We start from the raw sequence: 21,989 nt of genomic DNA, 5'->3' as shown, positions 1-21,989 counted from the left end.
TAAAAAATCCATAAAATCCCTAAGTGGACACAGAAGACACAGTACAGTATTTTTTTACTATGGTGGTACCTTTACCCAAAATCCTATTCTGGAAACGTCTCCATTATACATAACACGTGGCTCCCTAGGGTCACAGCAGACCTTTGAGAAGTTCCTTATGTATCAATGACACTAAATTGCCCATCCTCACAGTACATACTCTAAAATATATTCTCCAGGGGTTGGGGCAGATAGGTGGCAGAGTGGATACTGAAAATATTTTGCAAGTAAATGCCATGGAATGTGATGGAACAGAAAAGACAAGGCAGAGACTGGTTGGAATCTTGGAAGCAGGGGTTTCTGGGAGTTCAATGGTCCTTGAGGGGGAGATGCTCTTGGAACTCAGGGGATTGTTTCTCTTGGACTCTGAGGAGAGAGCCAGCTCCAAGACCCCTACTCTCAGGCCTAGAGACCAGAGGATCTGGGTTCAAATGTGGCTTCAGGTACTTCCTAGCTGTGTGACCCTGGGCAAGTCACTTAACCCCCATTGTCTAGACATTACCACTCTTATGCCTTGGAACCAATATACAGTATTCATTCTAAGACAGAAGACAAGGATATATATATAAAAATACATTTATTAGCAACTTGGTGGCACACTATGCAGCTAGCTAGGTAGCTCAATGGATAGAACACTGGATCTGGATTCAGGAAGACCTACCTTCCCAATCAGCCTCACATACTTTCTAGCTGAGCAAATCACTTCACTACTTTCTGCCTCCATTTCCTTAACTGGAAAATTGGGATTATTAGAGCTCCTACCTCTCACAGTTGTTGTGAGATCAGATGAGATAATATTTATAAAGTCTTTGCAAACCTTAAAATGCTATATAAATGTTAAATATTATTATTACTACTATTAATACTAATAGTACTTATGAAATGTCAGGTACTGGTAGATGTATTGAAAATATAGAGATAAAGGTGAAATAGTTCCACTCTTCAAGGTTATATTCTCCAAGGGGAGACAGTATGTGCACCATGTACATATGTACATTCCAGACTAGGTGTCCCACTCTGACATTTCAAACTCAGAATTCAATTTCTTAGTGTGAATGAGTTTTTAGGCATTTTTTTCTGTGCTAAATGTTAATGGGGAAAAAAAAAGTTAATGGAATCGCACAGGAATACCTGAGTAGAAAGAGGAGAGATAAGGGAGTTGGGGGCTCAGAGCTACTAAAAAATATTTAAAAAGGAGAAAGAGAAGGGGAGAGACCTTGAGAACAAGCTTAATATGCCTTCCAATTTTGCTAAGGGCTCCCCTTAACCCAGAGTGATCCAGGACTCAGATCCCAGAATCCCAGGGTCAGGGAATATAAGACAGGAAAAGGTCCTTAAAAGTATGTTAAATTTACAGTCAGAAGCTCAGTCAGTTATAAACTATGGGAACTTGGACAATACACTCCATGTATCTTTTCCTCATTTGTAAAATTTCCTCAATGTAAAAATGGTGTAGGGGCTGTTTGTGGGAGAACTAGCCCTTCTGGTATGAGGATTTGCTAAGCTTTTTTTCAGGGCCTCTCATCCCACCTTGGTGTTCAGATTTCACCCAGTTTTCACCTGTGGCTCTAAGAAACTATAGCATGCTCAGCAACCACACTTCAGTAAAACTATCTCAACAGACAGTTTAAACCAGGTTGAGAGTAAACAACAGGCTTCAAACTCAGCCCTTCAGTGGGTTATGGGGATGTTTACTCCCAGCATGTGAAGACTTCCTCTGCTGGAATGGGTGCTTGAGAACAATTCATGGCCAGAAAGGTGACCAAAGCAGGCACAGTGGAATGCTTAGAGCTTGGTTAGACATGGAAGATGCATCCTGGGCCATCATTAGTCATCCTGACTTTTTTCTTCTTACTATTCTTTGATGACACTGGATGAGAGAGTAAGGCTGAAGACTTTGAGGAGTTTTGCCTCACTTTAATCCAATTCATGCCCCAATTAAGATATCACTTCATATTTTCATTGATCCTATTTGAAAATGAAGAACAAACAACACAAAATGAAGAGGCTGAAGTAGATGATGTCTTGTTTTTCCTTTAGAATTTGGATGCTATACCATTTGGTGCATACATGTTGAGTACTGATATTTCCTCATTGCCTATACTGCCTTTTATCAGGATGTGATTACCTTCCCTATCTCTTTTAATTAGATCTATTTTTATTTTGGCTTTGTCAGAAATCATGATTGCAACTCCTGCCTTCTTTTTCCTCAGTTGATGCCCAATAGATTTTGCTCCAGCCTTTTACTTTTACCCTGTGTATGTCTACCTGCCTCATGTGTGTTTCTTGTAGACAATATATAGAAGGATTTTGGTTTCTCATCCACTCTGCTATTTGCTTCCATTTTATGGATGAGTTCACATTCAGAGTTATGACTGTCACCTGCCCCAACATTTTGATATCCTCTCCTAGTTCTGCCATTTCTTCTTTCACTATTTCCTTTTGATGACATCTTGGATGTTGCCTTTCTCTTTTTCTATATGCATGGGATGAAGGACCACAACTTTAGAGTTTGAAAGGACCTTAGAAGTTATTTAGTTCAAACCATTAATTTTAAATGATCATAGCACCTTAAACCTGGAATTGACCTTAGAGGTCATCTAGTCCAAGCCCTTTATTTTACAGAAAAGGAAACTGAGGCTTGACCAGGCTAATTGTCTCGCATTAGCAAGGTCAAAGTTGAGTATCTTATAAAGAGATAGGATTCAAGCCCAGGTCTTCAATCTAGTCATTTTTAACCCTTTAGGATAATGTCCAGGTCTAACACACCTCTGCCATCTCTATATCTTAGATCTCTAACTTTAGCTCTCCACTCTAAATCCAGGATAATTGAAGCTTAGGTCACTACTGTTATGAGAATTTGTTTTTTATATCCTGAATTAAAAAGGCTCTGGAGGAGGGAGATCCCAGTCCCTGTACATGAGAGAATTACTAAGTCAAAGACTTGGACCTCAGGCACTATCCAGTCCACAGATTTTTGCATTTTCTTTGTCTTTAGAAACGTATTTCTTTTTCCAAATTTGGCTAACAGGAATGTTTCACAATGATTCCTTTCCTGTGTAGTGACACACCATCACCTGTCTCACCTGTTGGTGTATGGAAGGACTGAGAGTTTGATGGATGGACCACCTCCTAATTAATTATTTATCAATTAAAGATGTCTTGGGATGTTCAAGAGAAGAGCTGAATAATGAGTTCCAAGAAGTGTATGTAGATACCTGATCCAGGATTTTCAAGGTCTTTGATCATCAAAGGGCCAAGGACCTGCATCACTTTATTGGTTAGGATGCTGGCCTAATCCATGAACTTATATTCTTACCAAAAATCAGTCTCTTAAAAAAATTTTAATCATAACAGACCACTATTGGAACAATATTAAATATGGCTCCCTCCTTCACTCTCACTTAAGCCAGGACTCTCGCTCCCCAGAGGAAAACAAATTCAGCTACTCTCAGGGGCAGCAGGCCTGCTTCCTTTTCTGTGATGAGGGGTATTGGGGGCAGGGTATGGGGGTGGTTATGGGGAGGCTGAGACAGACACTTCCTTTGCACCTGCTCTGGCCCATCCCCCTGCTTGAGAAAATCTTTCAGTCTCTATTAAGGATGTTTTGATTTATTTATACCAAAGTAGCCAGCAGGAGGGAACACTTAGGAGTGACATGGCCTTGTAGAAAGCCTGAATTCTTGAACCCAAATGTCCTCTAGCCTCTGAATAGCTAGAGTCTCCCTTTGGTCCAGAGGTTTAATGAGGAGTTACCAATTATACTCCCCCAGGACTATAGAAAGTTTCCCTTTCTATGTCCTTGATTGAACAAGATTCCACAGCATCCTGAATCTGTTTCTTCTTCTCTGTTGAGGCCAAGAACTGCATGGTGATTAAAGTTCTTTTCTTAGACAGCTAGGCATTACAATGGATAGGGAGCCAGGCTTGGAGTCAGGAAGATTAATCTCCCTGAGTTCAAATCTGATCTTCCTGACACTTCCTGGCTGTGTGAGCCTGGGCAAGTGAAAAAACAGATTTGTAAAAAGGGGACCAAGGTGTTATTTTAGCCTAGGGAACTGTCTAGATACCCAGCTGTAATTTCTGGGTATCTCGGCTATTACTAGTGAAAGGGAAGCAGGTGTCCACTTTCCCTCACTGAGCCAGCAGTGTGCAAGACCCTGAAACTGAAGAGATATTTAACTATACAGAAAATATCTCTTTTATTACAAATAAATTAGGAGGTGAGGATTAGGAAAAGAGGGATCCCTACTTCTAATTTTTTACCTATGTTTGTTGCAAGACAAATTCTTTGGTTTCTTGAGGCTCCCTGACACTTCCTGACCTAACTAAATCATCCCAAATCTGTCTAAGATCTGCCTAGCTAAAAATCCTCCTTTTCACTCCCAAAAGTTGATTTCAAGGGTTTGGTAACAGTGGCTCAGAATGACAGAGCTCACTCAGCAGGGTTTGACCCAAAGTCCAACCTAACTTAGAATAAAGCCCAAGCAGGTTGGCACATACTCACAGACAGCAGGGATAACCAGATCTGATCCAAAATGTCTCCAACTGATCAGGAACCACAGAGAAGGATTGAAGAGTTGTCCTTTGTTCTCCAAAGGCTTGAGATGGGAAAAGCTCCTAGAAGCAGCTCTTCCTAACCTCTGCTTGGGCAGGACCAGGATCAAATTGGCAGTCCAAGACCAAGACCAAGGACCAAATGACAGTTGCCTATTGGTTAACCCTTCTTTCTCTAACCCCTGTCTTCTCAAATACTTTCTCCAAAGTTCTTGGCATGTGCCAATGCCAGTTTCTTAAAGCCAAATTTCCATCTTATGCTTCTCTCTATAATTTTCCTATGACACAAGTCACTTAACTCCCATTGCCTAGCCCATACCACCCTTCTGCCTTAGAATCAAAACAAAGTATTGATTTTAAGATGGAAGATAAAGTTTTATTTTTTTAATGTAATTAAGGGCAGCTAAATGGGTCACAGTCAGGAAAGGCCCTCTTTCTCCATTTTGAAGGGTTTTGGATACAGAACCCTGGGAGGAGGCCTTTTAATTACCCTAAGAGAGCCCTTGAGAGAAACAGTCAGAGAAGGAATTAAATAATTACTTCATGTTAGAGATTCTGAGGGCATGGGGTAGAATTGTCAGCTTGCATATGTCTCTCTAAGTTGGAAAACCTTAATTTCAAATAATCCAGAGTTAGTGTCAACATTTTTCTGACAGAATGTGTCTCTCTATTTTTTTTTAAACCCAAGTGGTAAGGACTTGGCAATGGGGGTTATGTGACTTGCCCAGCATTACACAGTTAGGAAGCACCTGAAACCAGATTTGAACCCAGGTTCTCCCACCTTTGGGCCTGGCTCTCAATCCACTGAGTCACCTAGTTGCCCCCTCAATGATCTAATTCTGAAGGACTCTTGATAAAAAATGCTATCCCCCTCCAGAGAGACAACTGACGGAATATGAATACAGATCAAATCATTTTTTTTATTTTAAGATTTTTTTCCTTTTTTTTGTCTGTGACTAATCTGGAAATATTTTTTGTATGACTGCACATATATAATCCTAATCAATTTGCTTGTTTTCTCATGGAAGATAAAGGGGAGGGAAAGAATTTAAGCCTCAAAATTTCAAAGAAACCTAATGTTAAAAGTTGATTTTACCCATAATTAGAACAATATGAAAGTATAAATAAAAAAAATTTAACTGTATAAATAAAAAATTTGTGGTTATCATCTCTTGGATGCTGTCTGGTTTATCCATGTTCTCTGTAGATATGGCACCTGAGCTGAATACAGAACACATATAAATATATCCTTGGATACTATATCTCTTTCTAAATGTAGTCTGAGATGGCATTTGTTTTCTTAACTTCCCTACCATTCCAGTGGCTGATAATGAGCTAAACTTTGTGGACCTTTAACCATAGGATATCCTTAGACATGAGGAAATGGGGCTAGGGAAAACCTTGAGCTTTCTTGCTCTGGAAAAAGCTCTTTGTGTAATAGAGGTAGGAGAATAGCAGAGAGCAGAATTGAATAGAATGAGATAGAAAGCATCTATTAGACTCTTTTTATGTAGGTTATTATAAAGTGCTATAATAAATGCTGGGGATACAAACAGAAAACCTCTACTTAATTAACCCCTAATTATTCAAGTGATACCATTCCATCCTATCTCCTCCAACAGGTTGTCCCTCTTGGTCATTCGTACTCTTTCACTTGTTTTTGACCTCTGTGCCTGTTGGTTCATTCCCTATTGCCCCAAAACATGCCCATGTCTCTTCTATTCTGAAAAAGCCATCATTTGATCTTTCCATCCCACCTAATCATCCTCTCCCTCTTTGGTCTGTTGTAGCTAAACTTGAAAAAACCATCTCCAATAAGTGCCTTCTCTTTCTCTTCTTCCATGCTTGTCTTAACTCCTTACAATTTGGCTTCCAATCTTATCATTCCACCGAAACTACTTTCTCTAAAGTTACCAATAATTTCTTAGTTGCCAAATCCAATGACCTTTTCTTAGTCCTTATTCTCTGTGAACTCTCTGCAGTCTTTGAAACTCTTGATCACTCTCTCCTCCTTGATAATATCTTCTCTCTAGGTTTTTGGGAAACCACTTTTTCCTGTTTCTCATCCAAGCTATCTTATTAGTTTATTGTTTTTTTTTTTCTCCTTTGCTGAATCCTCATTGAGATCTTGCCCTCTAACTATAAATGAACCCCAGAGATCTGTTTTGGGTGCTCTTCTGTTCTCCCTCTACATTTCACATCAGCTCCCATGGATTTTATTACCTCTGTTCATTTACCTCTAATTTTCTCTATGCTGATGATTCTCAAAATTTACTTATTCTGCCCCAATCTCCCTGCTGCCCTCCAATCTCTCACCTCCACTTGCCTTTCAGACATCTTGAATTGGATGTCTAGTAGATATCATAAACTCAACACATTGAAAGTGGAACTCATTTTTTTCTCCCCAAAGCTTCCCCTGCTCCTACCTTCTCTTTTACTGTAAAGGGCAGAACCATCTTTCCAGTCCCTCAGGCTGGCAAATTAGCAGTCATCCTGGATTCCTTTCTATCTCTCACACTGTACCCCCCCATCCCAAATCCAATCCGTTGCTAAAACTTGTTGGTTTTTTCTTTGCAATATCACTTCGAAATGCCCCCTTCTTTCCTGTCATGCTGCCATCACTATAGTACAGGACTGCATCACCTCATGCCTGGACTAGTGTGATAACCTTCTAATGTGTCTGTCAACCTCTCTCCACTCCAGTATACTCCATTCAGCCACTAAAGTGATTTCCTAAAGCACAAGTTCAACTACATCACTACCTTACTCAATAAACTCCAGAGACTCCCTATCACCTCTAGATATCAAATACAAAAATGTTCTTTTTGACATTCAGAACCCTACATACCCTAGCCTCCTACTATTCTGGTTTTCTTAAATCTTACTCTTTGACAGGTAATTTTCAGTCCAGTGACACTGGCTACCTGGTCATTCCATGAACAAGACACTCCATGTCTCAGCTCCAAGCATTTTCTCTGGTTGTCCTCTATATCTTGAATGCTCTTCCTCTTCTGCTTTGCCTACTGATCTCCCTGGCTAACTTTAAGCCCCCACAAAAATTCCACCTATTACTGGTAGCCTTCGCCACCCCCACTTAATTCTAATGCCTTTCTTCTCTTAAGTATTTCTTGTTTAACCTGTGCAAAGCTGTTTTTTATCTACTTGTTTGTATGTTATATCTCCCATTTGACTATTAATTCTATCTTGCCTCTTTTTATATCACCAGCACTTAGCACAGTGCCTGACACATACTAAATAGGGATAGGAGAGGAATTTATGAATAAACAAATGATAGAAAGCATTGTGAACTGTAAAATGGATAATTTAGATTGATTTAAATTGAAAAGCTTTAAAATGATTAAATTGAAGTGAATTAATTAATTATTAAATTAAAAAGCTTTTATACAAATAGAACTAATGTAGTTAAGATCAGAGTTGGGATGATTTCCCAATGAGTTGAGGAAAAAAATTATAGACAGTTTATCAGATAGAGGACTCATATCTAAAATATATAAAGAACTTTGTCAAATATATAAGAATATGAGCCATTTCTCAAATGATAAATGGTCAAAAGATATGAATAGACAATGTGTAGATAAAGAAATCAAAGCTATACATAATTATACCGATTGATTGAAAATTGAGACAATCCTTTCTCTTAAAGAACTCACATTCTATTTAGAGGCAAAATCACATAAAAGATGGAAAAAACATAGCAAATGGAACCTTCCCAAGTGGAGAGTGGGTCCACAGGTTAGAGTGGAGTGGGGCTTTGGGATAACTCTAATAGAGAGAGGATTTGGGAGTGAGCATCCTGATGGCAGTGGGCAACCTGTGTCTAGCAGAAACTGGGTAGATTGAGAGACAGAAGATATGCCTAGAATAGATATCAGCTTAGCCCGCTATGTCTATAAACATTTATAAAACACACTCTGTTTCTCAGGGTAAAGGTCCTGAAGATCAGTAAAGAAATATTATTATTAGCGACTACTACTTGATGTAATGAACTTGCACTCCTAGATCCTGCGTTCATTCTGATAACCATTCAGCCCTTTGGGTGATTTCCTTTGTGGTCAGTTGACTTTCTCCTTTCAGCATTAGGGAGGTAGTAAACAAGATTGACTACCACTTCCTGGTTTCTGACTTTTGTTTTTCATTAGGACCAGAAGCATCATATCTCAGAGAGGGAAAGATACCTGAGTGGACTGCATCTCCCCTCTTCCCCTCCAGCCCAGGTGTGGCTGGGATGGGATCTTTTCTTGCACGGGAGTCATGGATATCCTCTTCTGGATAATTTTCTTCTTACCAAGTAAGTGCTTTGAGAAAATGCCAGATATGGCTTTCTCCAGGGGCTGAGGTGTAGCACGAGAGAGTGTCCTCCTGCCTCTCTCTCAGACAATCTGAGAGGCAGCATAATTTTATGGACAGTGTCAGGAAAATCTGGGTCCAAATCCTGGCTCAGCTGTGTAATCCTTTGCAATTCACTTAACCGTGGTATGCCTCAGTTTCCTCATCTGTGAAAGGATGGGATTGGCTGGATGACCTCTAAAGTCCTATCCAGTCCTAAATCTATGGTTCTGTGAAATTTGTTCTCAATCTGGGAATTCAGCCTTCCTGATGAGATATTATCAGCTAAAGATTTAGGGTATAACACCAAGCTGGTTCATTGGCATTCTGATAAATGGTTCCCAGTGACTTAAAAACCTTGAAGTTCTAAAGGAATTTAATGGTGGAGTTCTAGGAGGCAAGCAGTTAGATAAACAAAAGAAGATAGTAGGGGTAGGGTTCTGGGAATGGTGGGTTCCTGGCATTCCTATAGAATAGATGACCTCTGAGTTTCCTTCCTCTTACTTGTGCTTCTTCACCATAAAATTTTCTATTTCATGTGGGGAAAACCAGGGTGATTTGGAAGGGAGAAGGATCATGCAGCCTTAGCCTCAAGGTTAAAGGGTTTCTATTTTTTAAACTTATGTTTATAAGCATTCATTTTTCTCCCTCTTTTATCATTCCACCCTAAATTAAATATTTTTTAAAACACGTGTCATTATTTCTTGTAGCAGAGTATTATTCCATTATATCTATGTAATATAATTTGTTTAGCCTTTCTTCAATAGAGCAATATTCCCTTAGCTTCCAACTTGGAGTTACTACAAAAAAGAATTGCTATAAAAAACTGAAGCCATTAACTGAGAGGTCTCTTTTCTTCTTATATTGCTCACATCCCTTCTGACGCTGTCTCCTCCTTTACCCTTCACATGAAGAAGTAGCCCTTCTCTTTGCCAAGATTTTCTACATGTACAAGTGAACCATTTTATGTCCTCTTCTCCAGAAAATTGTCCAATCTATCATTCTCACTTCCTCACTTACCTTCAGCCTGTCTACTAACTGTCTCTCTTCTGCCCATAAACACATCTATGTTTCAGCCATCTTCAAAAAACCCCCTCCCTTAATCTATCCATCTCTGCCGGCTTGACATTTTATATCTCTCTTCCCTTTTGTGGCTAACCCCCTTGAGAAGGCTATCTTCAATAGGTGTCTCCACTTCCTTTTTTTCTCACTCTCTTCTTAACTGTCTATAGTCTAGCTTCCAACCTCATCATTCAACCAAAAATACTCTCTCCAGAGTTACTAATCAGCTCTTAATTGCCAAATCTAGTATTTAGCACAGTGTCTGGCATCCAGCAAATATTGAATGTGTTGAATGGCTGACAGATCTCATGGCCTTTTCTCAATTCTCATCATTCTTGATCCTTCTGGAATCTTTGAGATTGTTAATCACCCTTATCACCTTGATAATCTCTTCTCGCTAGGTTATTATAACACTACTCTCTCCTGGCCTTCTTTCTCCCTATCTGAGTGCTCCTTTTGGTGGGCTTGGTTCGATCTTCACCCGGGTCATATCTATTAATCTTAATTGGCCTCCAGGGCTCTGTCTTGGGCCCATTTTTCTTCTTTCTCTAAATTATTTCCCTTGCTGATCTTATCAGCACCTATGGATTCTATTGTCATCTCTAGACTGATTATTCTCAATCTACTTATCCAGTCCTAACATCTCGGCTAACCCTCAGTCTTATATTTCCAGTTGCCTAGTCCAAGTCTCAAACTAAATGTTCTATAAACATCTTAAATTCAGTATGTCCAAAACTGAACTTAATATCTTTTCCTCCCAAACCTTTTCCCTGCCAAACTTTCTTATTATTTCCATCCTCCCCATCACATAGGTTCACAATGTGTTATTTCCCAACTTCTCATCCTCTTTCACCCCCTAGATCTAATCTGCTGCCAAGGTCAGTCAATTTTAGCTTTGTAACATCTCTCACACATTTCCCCTTCTTTCCTCTGATCCTTTAATCATCCTGGTTTAGGTACTTCAAGCCTGGACTGTTTCAATAATTTGCTGGTTGGTCTCTCTGCCAAAAGTCTCTCCTCATTCCAATCCATCTTCTATTCAGTTGCTGAAGTGATCTTCCTAAAGTTTAAATGATAGTCACCTACCTACTTAATAAAATCCAGTGACTTCCCATCTATTGCCTCCCAATAACAATATAAACTCATATGGCTTTTAAACTGGTTTCTTCCTACTTTCCCATCTTCTTATATCTTAAGTCTCCCTACTCCCACATGTGATCCTCTGATCAAATAGAGAGTCCTTACTCCAATTGCTAGTGTTTCTGGGTTTTTTCCTCAAATACTATATTCAATTGATTCCAGTTCTTATTTATCTAATCTGTCATTGATCAATTTTTGAAGCACTGCCAAATTATGATTATCTTTTAAAACCCTTTCCCTCTGTCTTAGAACCATTGCTAAGTAATGGGCCTGTGATGGAAATATTATTCCCTCTATACTAATTCCTTCTCCTTGCAGTTTCAAAGGCTCTGAAGCACCTCGAAGAAATAAAGTTGTTTGGAAATCTGGGAGGATCCATTGTCATCAAGTGTCCATTGAAGAATCTACCACAGAGGTTATATCTCTGTCGGGAGACCAGACCTAATTCATGCCACACAGTAGTGTCAAGCTCAGGATTTGTGGGAAAGAACTTTGAGGACAGAGTCTCACTGAAGGTGCTCCCCAAGGAGAATGTGTTCCTGGTAGAGCTGAGGGAGCTGAAAGAGGATGACGAAGGCAACTATGCCTGTGGGATGGGCTATAAAACAGACAGGGGGAAAACCCAGAAAGTGATTCTCACAGTCACTAATGGTACGTGTTCTGACTGGTAGGAGAACCCCATCTCCCAAGAAAGGGAATGGTGTCTCTTTCCCCGCTTGGAAATGGGAGGGCAATCAAATTCTTGGCTGAACTTCTTTATTCTTCCAGACCAATGTTTCTGATCATCAATCATCCAAGTTAAATCCAAGAGCACAGGGGAATCTGGATAACTGGGATTCACAGATAATCTCCAAATATCACTTCAGCTAGCAGTTTCACTTGCCTCTAATCTGAGATTTTCTTCTTAAGATGCCCCTAAGGAGTAAAGTATATGCCCTTTGCTGTTTTTACTCACTTTCTTGGAGCAAGGCTAATAACTAGTAAGTTGGTCAAAACTTAATGAATAGGATTGAGGTTGAGAAGGATAGGGACAGCATAAATAGGAGAGAAGGAAAAAAGAAGAACAAGATAAAGAATTCAGTGGAGGAAGAGGTATAGGAGCTGATTTCACAAGGAGAGAAGGAGAAAAGAGAGGATGAGAGGAAGGAGAGGAAGAATTCATGGATAGAGAAGAAAAGGAGGAGAAATGAAAATAAGGGGAGAAAAAAGAGGGGAGGAAGGTCACCCAGAAAACACTATAATTCCCGGTCTAGATAATTAACTCTTAAAAAAGCATAATTGATGGCATGGGGAGAGAGAAAGAGAAGGAAGCCCAGCAGAAAGAAGTGTGAAATAAGGAATGACATAAGCAATGATGATATCACTATTCTGGCTCACTACTTTAGAGTTATATCAATTGGATATTTCATTTGTGTCCTGTACCTCATTCCTCTCCTGTATTCCTCTATTCTGTTAAGAGGTGTTAATGATCAGAAGGAACTGCCCCCTCCCTCATCAACAGCCCTCCTACTTCCTACCACACCTTGCAAGAGATCCTCTACCCTTTAGGGAAACTTCTGCCTTGTCTAGTTCCTTTTCTTCTGGCCCTCTCTCTCCTCTTATTTTCCTGTAGTTTCAGCAGGCTTCACTCCATCCCACAGAACATACCCTAACTCTCTCCCCATTCCCTCCCCCTACCCCACTTCCTCTTTTCCTAGTCTAATTAGGCACATCTCATTCCCACCCCTAGTGTTCACTACGTCTTCCTTCTACCCCATTATAGATTTCTATCCATTCTGGGAGGACCCTGAATTCCCTGAACTCCTTCCACCGCCCTGGGCATGGATATCCAATGAAGCTTCTTCCTCTCGGTCCACCACCCAAGGTCAGGTTTGTTAATCCCAGGGGGGGGGACAAAGAAAGAGAATGATGGTGTCTGGAGAAGGGGAAATAAGGGGAGAAGAAAGTTCAGAGGAAGTGGGGAGGAGAAAGGAAAAGGAGACAGGGCAAAGATAGAAAGAGGAGGGGAAAGAAACAGGAGGTGGAGGGATGGGAGGGAAAGAAGAGGGAAGGGAAGAATAGGGGATAAAAATAAGGAAAATTGAGAATGGGGGAGAAAGGAAAGGGAAAGAAATTAAGAAGAAGGGAGGAGGGAAGAGAGAAGAAATTAAAAAGAAGAGAGGAAGGAAAGAAGGAGAAATTAAGAGGAGAGGAGGAAAAAGACAAGAGGGGAGAAAAGAGAAAGAAGGAATAAGGATTAGAAAGGGTGGAGTTGCAATCTCTCATCCTCAAGATCTTGTAGGGGCCATGATAATAAGCTGATGAATCTAATTCTTAAAGGGGCTTGGAGGAGAGAGTTGAGGCACTGATAGGGCTTCCCTTTATGGAAAACTAGTCATCTGCCCTTTCCCTGCAAAGAGGTTCTTTGTCCTCACTTGCCTGGACCTCAACCTCTGATTGCAGTGACTAGATATCAACACTAGGGGGTAGTGTGGTGGATGAATTCAGAGCTCTATTCAGAAAATTCTATTGCTCCTTTGAATGAATGAATGTTTGAGCAGAACAAGATCAGGGAAGACACCTCCAGTCTGGAGTCTGAGTTCTTTCTTGGTTCTCCCAGTGCCCTCCAGGGCTCATTTGTGTCTGTTGGCCACACTGGCTCTCTAGGGATCTATAATGAACCTCCTTTGTTCTCCTGCTTGGCATGTGAGAATCAGGCTATTCTGAAACTAATTCATTGCCATTTTCTTCATTTCCTAGCGTCAAGCACTTCAGCACCAATCACCCAACCACAGCAAGCCCAAACCCAACCACCACCACCGACCCACCCTTCACCCACCAACCCTGCCCTGCTGCTGAGAAATACCTTAGCAGCAGCAGCCCCCTCCCAGACCTTCTCATCCACTGTGGCCTCAAAGACTCCACGCCTGGGCAGACTGCTCAGGGCCCCCACTGTCAGTTATCCTCATCACACCAGGCTGCAGAGTGAAAGGTAAGCCCTGGGAGTACCTCTGAAAGCAGAAGAGAGGGCTGGTGGGATTTAGGAAGATCCCTTCACTCACTCTGGTGCTTAAGCCCCTTCTCACAAATGTCTGCCCTGTTAGAGCTCTCTCCAGAAGTCCATTGTTGAACATCTGACTTAGGGAGTAAAATGATGATGATGACAATGGCTATGACAACAATGATACAAGTCTTTATATAATGATTTACATTTATTATCTCATTTGATTTCATTTCACTATTAAAGAGGATTAGATGACTAGTCCCCTAAAAGAGTACCTTAAAGAGTCTAAGAAAAGGCAAGCTCCTTTGGGTACAAAGAGGGGAAACAAGCACTTATTATCTGCTTTCTGACAGGCATCTATGCTAAGAACTTTACAAATATTATCTCATTTGGTCCTCAAAATAGTCCTGGGAGAGAGATGCCATTTTTATAGCATCCATTTTAGAGTTGAGGAAACTGAGGCAATAGGGTGAAATATCTTGCCCGGGGGACACATAGGTAGTAAGTGTTTGATTTCATATTTGAATTAAGGTCTTCCTGAGTCCAGGCACAATGCTCAATCCATGGGACAACTTCGCTGCCTCTAGGTGGAGAGGAATAAGAGAAGGTAGTCAAATATAGCAGTCAGTGCTAGATGAGCCTAGAAAGTTTTCCAAAGTACCCTCCTAAGAGGAGAGACATATGGCATGACTCCCAGAGGGACAAAGCATTACTTCAAGGGCCCTATAGAATCGGAGGGTGGGAAAATGGGTCAGATCCCATCCTCTCCATATTAGCCAAGCATGGGATCTCTCTCCAATGCAACCAAGCCAGTCTTCCTATCCCCTTCCTCTTCTTAAAAAATATTTATTTATTTAATTTAGAATATTTTTCTATGGTTACATGATTCATGTTCTTTCCCTCTCCTCTTCCCATAGCCAACAAGTAATTCCACTGGGTTTTACATGTATCATTGATCAAGACCTATTTCCATATTATTAATATTTGCAAAAGAGTGATCATTTAGAGTCTACATGCCTAATCATACCCCCATTGAATCATGTGATCAGGCAAATGTCTTTCTTCTGTGTTTCTGCTCCCACAGTTCTTCCTCTGAATGTGGGTAGTGTTCTTTCTCATAAGTCCCTCAGAATTGTCCTGGATCATTGCATTGCTGCTAGTAGAGAAGTCTATTATATTCGATTGTACCACAGTGTATCCATCTCTGTGTACAATGTTCTCCTGGTTCTGCTCTTTTCACTTTGCATCAGTTTTGTAGTCTTTCCAGTTCACATGGAATTCCACCAGTTCATTATTCCTTTTAGCACAATAGCATTCCATCACCATCAGATACCACAATTTGTTCAGTCATTCCCCAATCAAAGGGCATCCTCTCATTTTCCATTTTTTTTTTGTCACCACAAAGTCTGCTCCTCTCTTCTAATCCAGCCACTCATGGCAGTTATAACTGAACCTCAACTTGGGCACCATCTCCAGCAGTAATACAGATGCCATTGAGAAAATCTGTCCTCCACCAGCCTAGCCACTAAGAAAAAAAGTCACCAATGGAGGACAAGAAACAAAAAAAACAAACAAACAAAAAAAAACTCAGAGGCAAACCCCTCATACAGAAATAGGAAGTGATTTGCATAGCCATACTAGTAGAACTTTTCAGAATTAGGGTTAGAACCTAGGTCCTCTGATTCCAAATATAGGGCTCTTTCCATTACATCAGGTCAGGAACATGGACTGTATGGAAATTAGTGAGATGCTTCAGTGGGAACACTGGGTAAACAAAGCAATCCATGAGGGTACACATGCAGCAGGAGATTTCTGGCTATTGGCTTATTGGCAAATTCAGATGTATGTGGGGATCATGGAGCTAGGCATCTGGGGTGCAAATTCTGTCTTGTAAAATTTTTTAACTGTCTCTTGACAACTTCCAGCAGTCTTTGCTTGAATCTACCTGCTTCTCTACATTTCCTTATCTCCCACTCTCTCTACTCTCTCCAGTGCCTCCTACTTTGGATCACCTCTGAAGAAGGATGGGGGATTTCACATCCTGATCCTTGCCACCCTGGGCATGTTCTTGATGATGCTTCTGGGCCTGGTGCTGGGAAGGACATTACAGAAGAGGAGAGGTAAAAGTATACTTCCTGAGCAAGGCAGACTTGTAGTGCCTAAAGACACACGTTGGAATGCCTTCTGCCAGCTCAAGGAGCCACTAAGGAGGCTGAAATAGAGTCAGGGACATAATAGCTACTTCGTGGAAGCCTAGGTTCTAAGGATATAAAGACAAAAATGGACCAGTCCTTGTTCTCAAGTTTATATTCTAATGGGTGAAACATTATCCACATAACATGGATATATACCAAATCCAAACAAGGTAACTTGGGAAGAAACAAAGCAGATAGGAGGGAGTTGGGTGGGGAGATCCCAAGAAAAGGTGACATTTGAGCTGAATCTTGAAGAAAACTTAGGTTAAAGGAGTAAAGGGGATGAAAGGATAAGGGGCATTGGCTAGGAAAAGAGAAAGAAGAAACAAAAGCAAGTTTCTGAGTCTCTCCTGCTTTTCCCACGGACCTTAGAAATGATCTAGTTCAGGGGTTCTTAACTTTTAGTGACATGAACTCCTTTGGCAATCTTGGGGAGCCTATAGACTTTCTCAGAATAACATTTTTAAAAACACTTAAACTTCTTTTTTTTATTTTTCATTTAATTAATTAATTTAGAATATTTTCCATGGTTACATGATTTATATTCTTTCTCTCCCCTCCTCACTACTTCCTCCCAGAGCCAAAAAGCAATTTCATTAGAAAACCCTTACCTTCTTGTCTCAGAATCAATACTGTGAGGGGCAGCCAGGTGGATGAAAAGGCAGATCTAAAGACCAGAGGTCTTGGGTCCAAATCTGTCCTCACAAGCCTGGTTGAGTGACCCTAGGCAAGTCATTTAACCCCCATTGCCTAGCCCTTCCAGCATTTCTGCCTTGGAACAAAACAAATACACAGCATTGATTCTAAGTTGGAAGGTAAGGATTGAAAAATATTTAATAACCATTCATTGCAACTGTGTGTGGAGAGATCCAAAGCAAAGATAAGATAGTTATTGTTCAAACACAGATAGTCCTCAAACTATTTCTGTTGCTGTTACAACCCTGAATTTTCAAAAGATGCTTCAATGACCCTCTTGTATTTTTTCTTCCTTTTGGGGGATATACTATCAATCTTTCCTCTCATCTCCAACCCTCTCTGCCAATAAAAATGGTAACTCACATTTTAACTAATTTTTCTTGCTAACTGAGTATAGTAAGAAGTATGTCTGCCCTCGTGCTAGTCTAATAAGGGGATAAAGACACATGTAGAGAGTGGTATCTAGAGGTCTGAAGTCCATGATTTTGTTGGGTAGGTCCACCATCCACCCATCCATCCATCCATTCATCCATGTAGATCATGACCCCTCCTTTTTTTGTCATTTTTTAGTAAACAGTAAACATGCACCATCTTAAAGCCCAATTTAGCTAGATGACTTAATGGTCCCACATTGAACCAGTACCCAATGACCTCCCTGGGACTCAGTTTCCTTCTTTGTAAAATGAAAGGGTTGGATTAAATGGCCTCTAAATTCCCTTCAAGCTCTAGACCTATGACCCTGTAATCTTTCTTCCTGAGAAGCTCTTTCCAAGAGGATCAACAGACTAACCATAAGGATGAGTGCTCTGGAGGCCTCCAGTCGAGCTCACTCCCACCTGTACCACTCCTATCTGAGGAGCCTCCACCGGCCAGTCTCTAATAGACCCCGTTCCCAACAGAACATCTATAGTGCCTGCCCACGACAAGTTCAAGGACCCGACCAGAATGGTGAGAAAGAGTGGGGGACAATTTTAATGCCCAGAGAAAAAAGAGTGAAATTCAGCCATGAAAGGAAGGAAGAGATCCTGGAAGCACAGACCCTGTGGGCACTGTTGAGGATGCCATTGGAGAGAGGACAGAGAAGAGGGCTGGGTTGAACAAATGATAAACTCAACTGGGATCATTTGGGAGAGAAGCAAAGGGGAAACTCTGGTAGCTTCCTATTTATTTGATCTTATTTTATTCTTCTGTATTTTAAATTTTAAAATCAGAGCAATACTCTTTTTATAAGGGAAATTAACCAACACCAAGTAAAGAGACAGAGACAGAAGCAGAGAGAACATTTCCATGTAAATAGTAGAACAAAAGAAGAGGATTGTATGTAAAATAACAATAATGATAGCCAAAATTGGTATAGGGCAGTGATGGCCAAACCTTTAGAGACAGAGTACCCAAACTACACCCTCATGCCACATGTGAACTTGCCCCCTTACCCCAGACAGGGAAGGGAGGAAGTGCTCCTTTTGGGCTGCTGGGCAAAGGGGTGGGTCATGAGAGAAATGTCCTCAGATGCGGTGGAGAGGGGCAAGGGAACGACCCCTTCTGGCATGCATGCCATAGGTTCACCAACACGGGTATAGGATTTTAAGGTTTACACCATACTTCATGTATAAATATCTCATTTGAACCTCACAACAACCTTATAATTTTTTCCTTCCCCTACTTTATAAAAATTGGTTTGTTACATTAAAGTTCCCAGGTGTCTCTCTCCTTCCCCACCACTCTAAAGAAGGTATCATTGACAAAATATATGTATTATATATATGTATATATATAATACATATATAACTTTTTGCACATTTTCTATTTATCAGTGCTTTCTCTGGATGTAGACATTCACAGTTATTCTTCAAATAATAATTTTGTTGCTGTACAAGACTGCATTTTAAAAAAGATGCTTCAATGACACTCTTGTATTTCTTTTCTTCCTTTTGGATTGAGGGGACTATACTAACACAGCCTTTCCTCTCAGCCTCAACCCTCTCCCCCAATAAAAAGGGTAACTGAATATTTTAACTATTTTTTTTGCTATCTGGGTACTGAGAATCAGTGTATTGTAGTAGAGCCAATATACAATCCAGGAAGACCTGGGTTTAAATCTTGCCTCTAATATATACTGAAGGTGTGATCCTGGGCAAGTCACCCTCAGTGAGCTAGACTATTCTCTAAGACTATTAGTTACAGAGAAAGTGCCAATGTATATTTGTATGAGGTATTTCCTCATCCAGTTGTCCTGTTTAGTAATGAAATTGCAAGTCCAGCATTCATCTCTGACCAGGTGCTAAGATGAATAGATTCTGTATTGCTAAAGGAGGAAAATGGCAGCCAGTCCTCTAACCTTTAGGGTTCTGGTTCAAAGCCTGGCTTAGTCTTCCCTAATCAAGAGTCTTAGGGGGAAATCCAGCCAGAACCCTTAGGTTGGTTAGTAGCAAGCAAAAATGAAGAGTGATGACAGCCTTGGGGTTTCTCTAAAAGCTATGTAGACAGAGGTTCAATCTCAAGGCTACTTGAGTCTATCTTCCTTCTCTCCCAGAATCCACTGAAGCTCTATGTCTACTGCCTTGGCTTTATATGGCAAACAATTGACAAGAACTTATAAAATGAGGAGGTAGCACAGTGGAGAGAGTGCCTGGTCTAGAATCAGGAGAACCTGGGCTCAAATCTGACCTCAGATACTTCCCAGCTGCATAACCCCAATTTTCTAGTCCTTACCACTCTTTTGTCTTAGAATTCTACTAAGACAGAAGATAAGGGTTAAAAAAAAAGAATTTATGAAATGAGAAAACTCTAAAGTGCTGTACTTCAAGAGTTGCATAAATGTTAGCAATATGCTTATGATGATGATGATTAGTTATTTAAGTATCTACCCTATGTCAGGTATTGTGCTGAGTGCTAGACATACTAAAACAGAAATGAAGGAGTTCCCACCCTCAAAGCACTTTTATTCTATCAGCGGGGACAGTATGCTCACTGACTTGTAGATATAGCATAAAGCTGACTCCAAAGAACTCTTTGTGCTCTCATTCACTTTGTCCTCTTCTGAGGTGCCCAAGTTCCTTCCAAATACAGAATTGGGTGGTGGGGCTGGATAGGAGCAGGAGAGCTCAAGAGGGAGAATGTGGTTAATATGTTTCCTCATTTCTATCCTATCCTCCTCTAGGTGAACAAATTTCTGCGAGAGACCCTGAAATTCCAGAACATTCTACCACTACCCAGGTGAGTACTTTACCCCTTCTGCTAATGCTCTGCATCTACAGAAAGCCTCTGTATCCCTTATGTCATTCAGTCCTAGTGACAACTTTGTGGGGCAGGCATTTTTGTCCCTCTTTTACATATGAGGAGGCATGGGTAAGAGTGGGATGACAAGTGGTTACCAAAAGTGGAGGAGCAGCCCTAAAAAGGGCTCAGCAAACCCTCACACCAGAGGTGCTAGTCCTCCCCAAATACTCTAGTCTTTTGAGTTCACATTGGATCGTTTATCCTTAACTGAACATATTGTACTCTGACCCCAACATTGGGATGTCATTGGTCCTCTGAGTATGAAGGATGAACAACATATAAGGGAAACCAAGGCTTAGACCTTTCTTGGGTTAGTAAATAATAATTGCCAGGATGCTAATATTTATAAAGCACAATTTCTGACACATAGTAGTTGCTATATAAAAGCTAGTTTTGTTGTTATTAATCATAAAATTTTGGAATTGGAAGGAACCTCAATGGCCATCTAGTTTACAACATATTGGAGAGAATCCTACTCTAACACCACTAAGTAAGGGGTCATCCAGACTCTCCTTAAAAGCTATCTTTAAGATACCTACCATCTCCCAAGGGTGCCCATTCCACCTTTGGGCAGCTCTGCTTAATTGTTGGAATTGGTTTTTTTCCTAAATTTTCCTTTCTGCTACTTCTATCCATTCCTTTTGGTTCCTTTCTCTGAAGCACAACAGCAAGATTAATCAATGGGACATCCATGTGTTTGCTGGTAATAGGCAGAATGGAGAAGAGTGACAATACATAGTTTTCAGGTCACCAGTTCAATCTCAAGCCTGCTTGACCCTCTCTTTCTTCTCTCCCAGAGCCCCATCAAGCTTTCTGCATGGTGCCTTGACTCTATATGGCAATCAGTCAACAAGCATTTATAGAATTAGATAAATACAAGGTGCTGCTCAGTCCTTAAAGGTACCTTCAGATACTTGAAGACAGCTATCACATCAGATTCAGCATCCTTGCCAGGATACCAAGCTGTCCTGACTGAGATGATTCCTGCCCAGCTGTTGCTGGAAGCCTCAGGTCCAGGATTCAGAGATTGTCTGAGCTGGAAGGGACTTTGGGGGATCATCTAGTCCAACACTCACATTTTTCAGAGGAAAAAGCCAAGGCCCCAGGGAAGTGTTCTAACCAAGATGACACATTTGATTCATGGCAGAGATGGTATTTAAACCTGTTCGTCTGACACCTATCTGATCTAGTTTCTGCTCCATTAAGGCTTCAAATTTTATCTCATTTGATCCTCATAGCAATTGTGGGAGTCAGGTGCTATTATTATCCTCATTTTACAGATAAAGAAACCAAGGTAGATGAGAGGTAAGTGACTTGTTCAGGAAGACAACATTCCTAAATGTCTGAGGTCAGATCTGAACTCAATTTTTCCTGATTCTAGGTCCTGACTATTCACTGCTCCATCTTACTGCCTTTTTATTTTGGCTTTGTCTCATCAGGATTTGGGACTCTTATTTTCTTTCTTTCCTGCTTCTCTTCTCTTCTTTCTTTCTCTCTCCTTCCCTTCCTTCCTTCCTTTTTTTCTTTCTCTCTTTCTCTCTCTCTTTCTTTCCTTACCTTCCTCCCTTCCTCCCTCCTTTCCTTCCTTCCTTCCTCTCTCCCTTCCTTCCTTCCTTCCTTCCTTCCTTCCTTCCTTCCTTCCTTCCTTCCTTCCTTCCTTCCTTCCTTCCTTCCTTCTCCAAAACAGGAAG

The 21,989-nt window shown here is 40.7% G+C and overlaps 1 protein-coding gene across 1 annotated transcript in view; it reads left to right on the top strand.

Moving 5' to 3' along the window:
• The first annotated feature begins 8,802 nt into the window (after positions 1 to 8,802).
• FCMR (Fc fragment of IgM receptor) overlaps positions 8,803 to 21,989 on the top strand; it is a 19,481-nt gene continuing 6,294 nt past the window's right edge. The window contains exons 1-7 of the mRNA XM_044674203.1: positions 8,803 to 8,905; positions 11,464 to 11,796; positions 12,908 to 13,009; positions 13,885 to 14,116; positions 16,121 to 16,248; positions 17,782 to 17,967; positions 20,180 to 20,235. Of these exons, the coding sequence (XP_044530138.1) occupies positions 8,869 to 8,905; positions 11,464 to 11,796; positions 12,908 to 13,009; positions 13,885 to 14,116; positions 16,121 to 16,248; positions 17,782 to 17,967; positions 20,180 to 20,235 (1,074 nt within the window). The 5' untranslated portion in view covers positions 8,803 to 8,868. The remainder of the gene's footprint in view (positions 8,906 to 11,463; positions 11,797 to 12,907; positions 13,010 to 13,884; positions 14,117 to 16,120; positions 16,249 to 17,781; positions 17,968 to 20,179; positions 20,236 to 21,989) is intronic.

The sequence above is a fragment of the Gracilinanus agilis genome, chromosome 4 (assembly GCF_016433145.1).
Source record: "Gracilinanus agilis isolate LMUSP501 chromosome 4, AgileGrace, whole genome shotgun sequence".
Taxonomy (NCBI): Eukaryota; Metazoa; Chordata; class Mammalia; order Didelphimorphia; family Didelphidae; genus Gracilinanus; species Gracilinanus agilis.
Note: the sequence above shows the minus strand (reverse complement) of the source record. Positions and strands in the feature narration are given on the sequence as shown.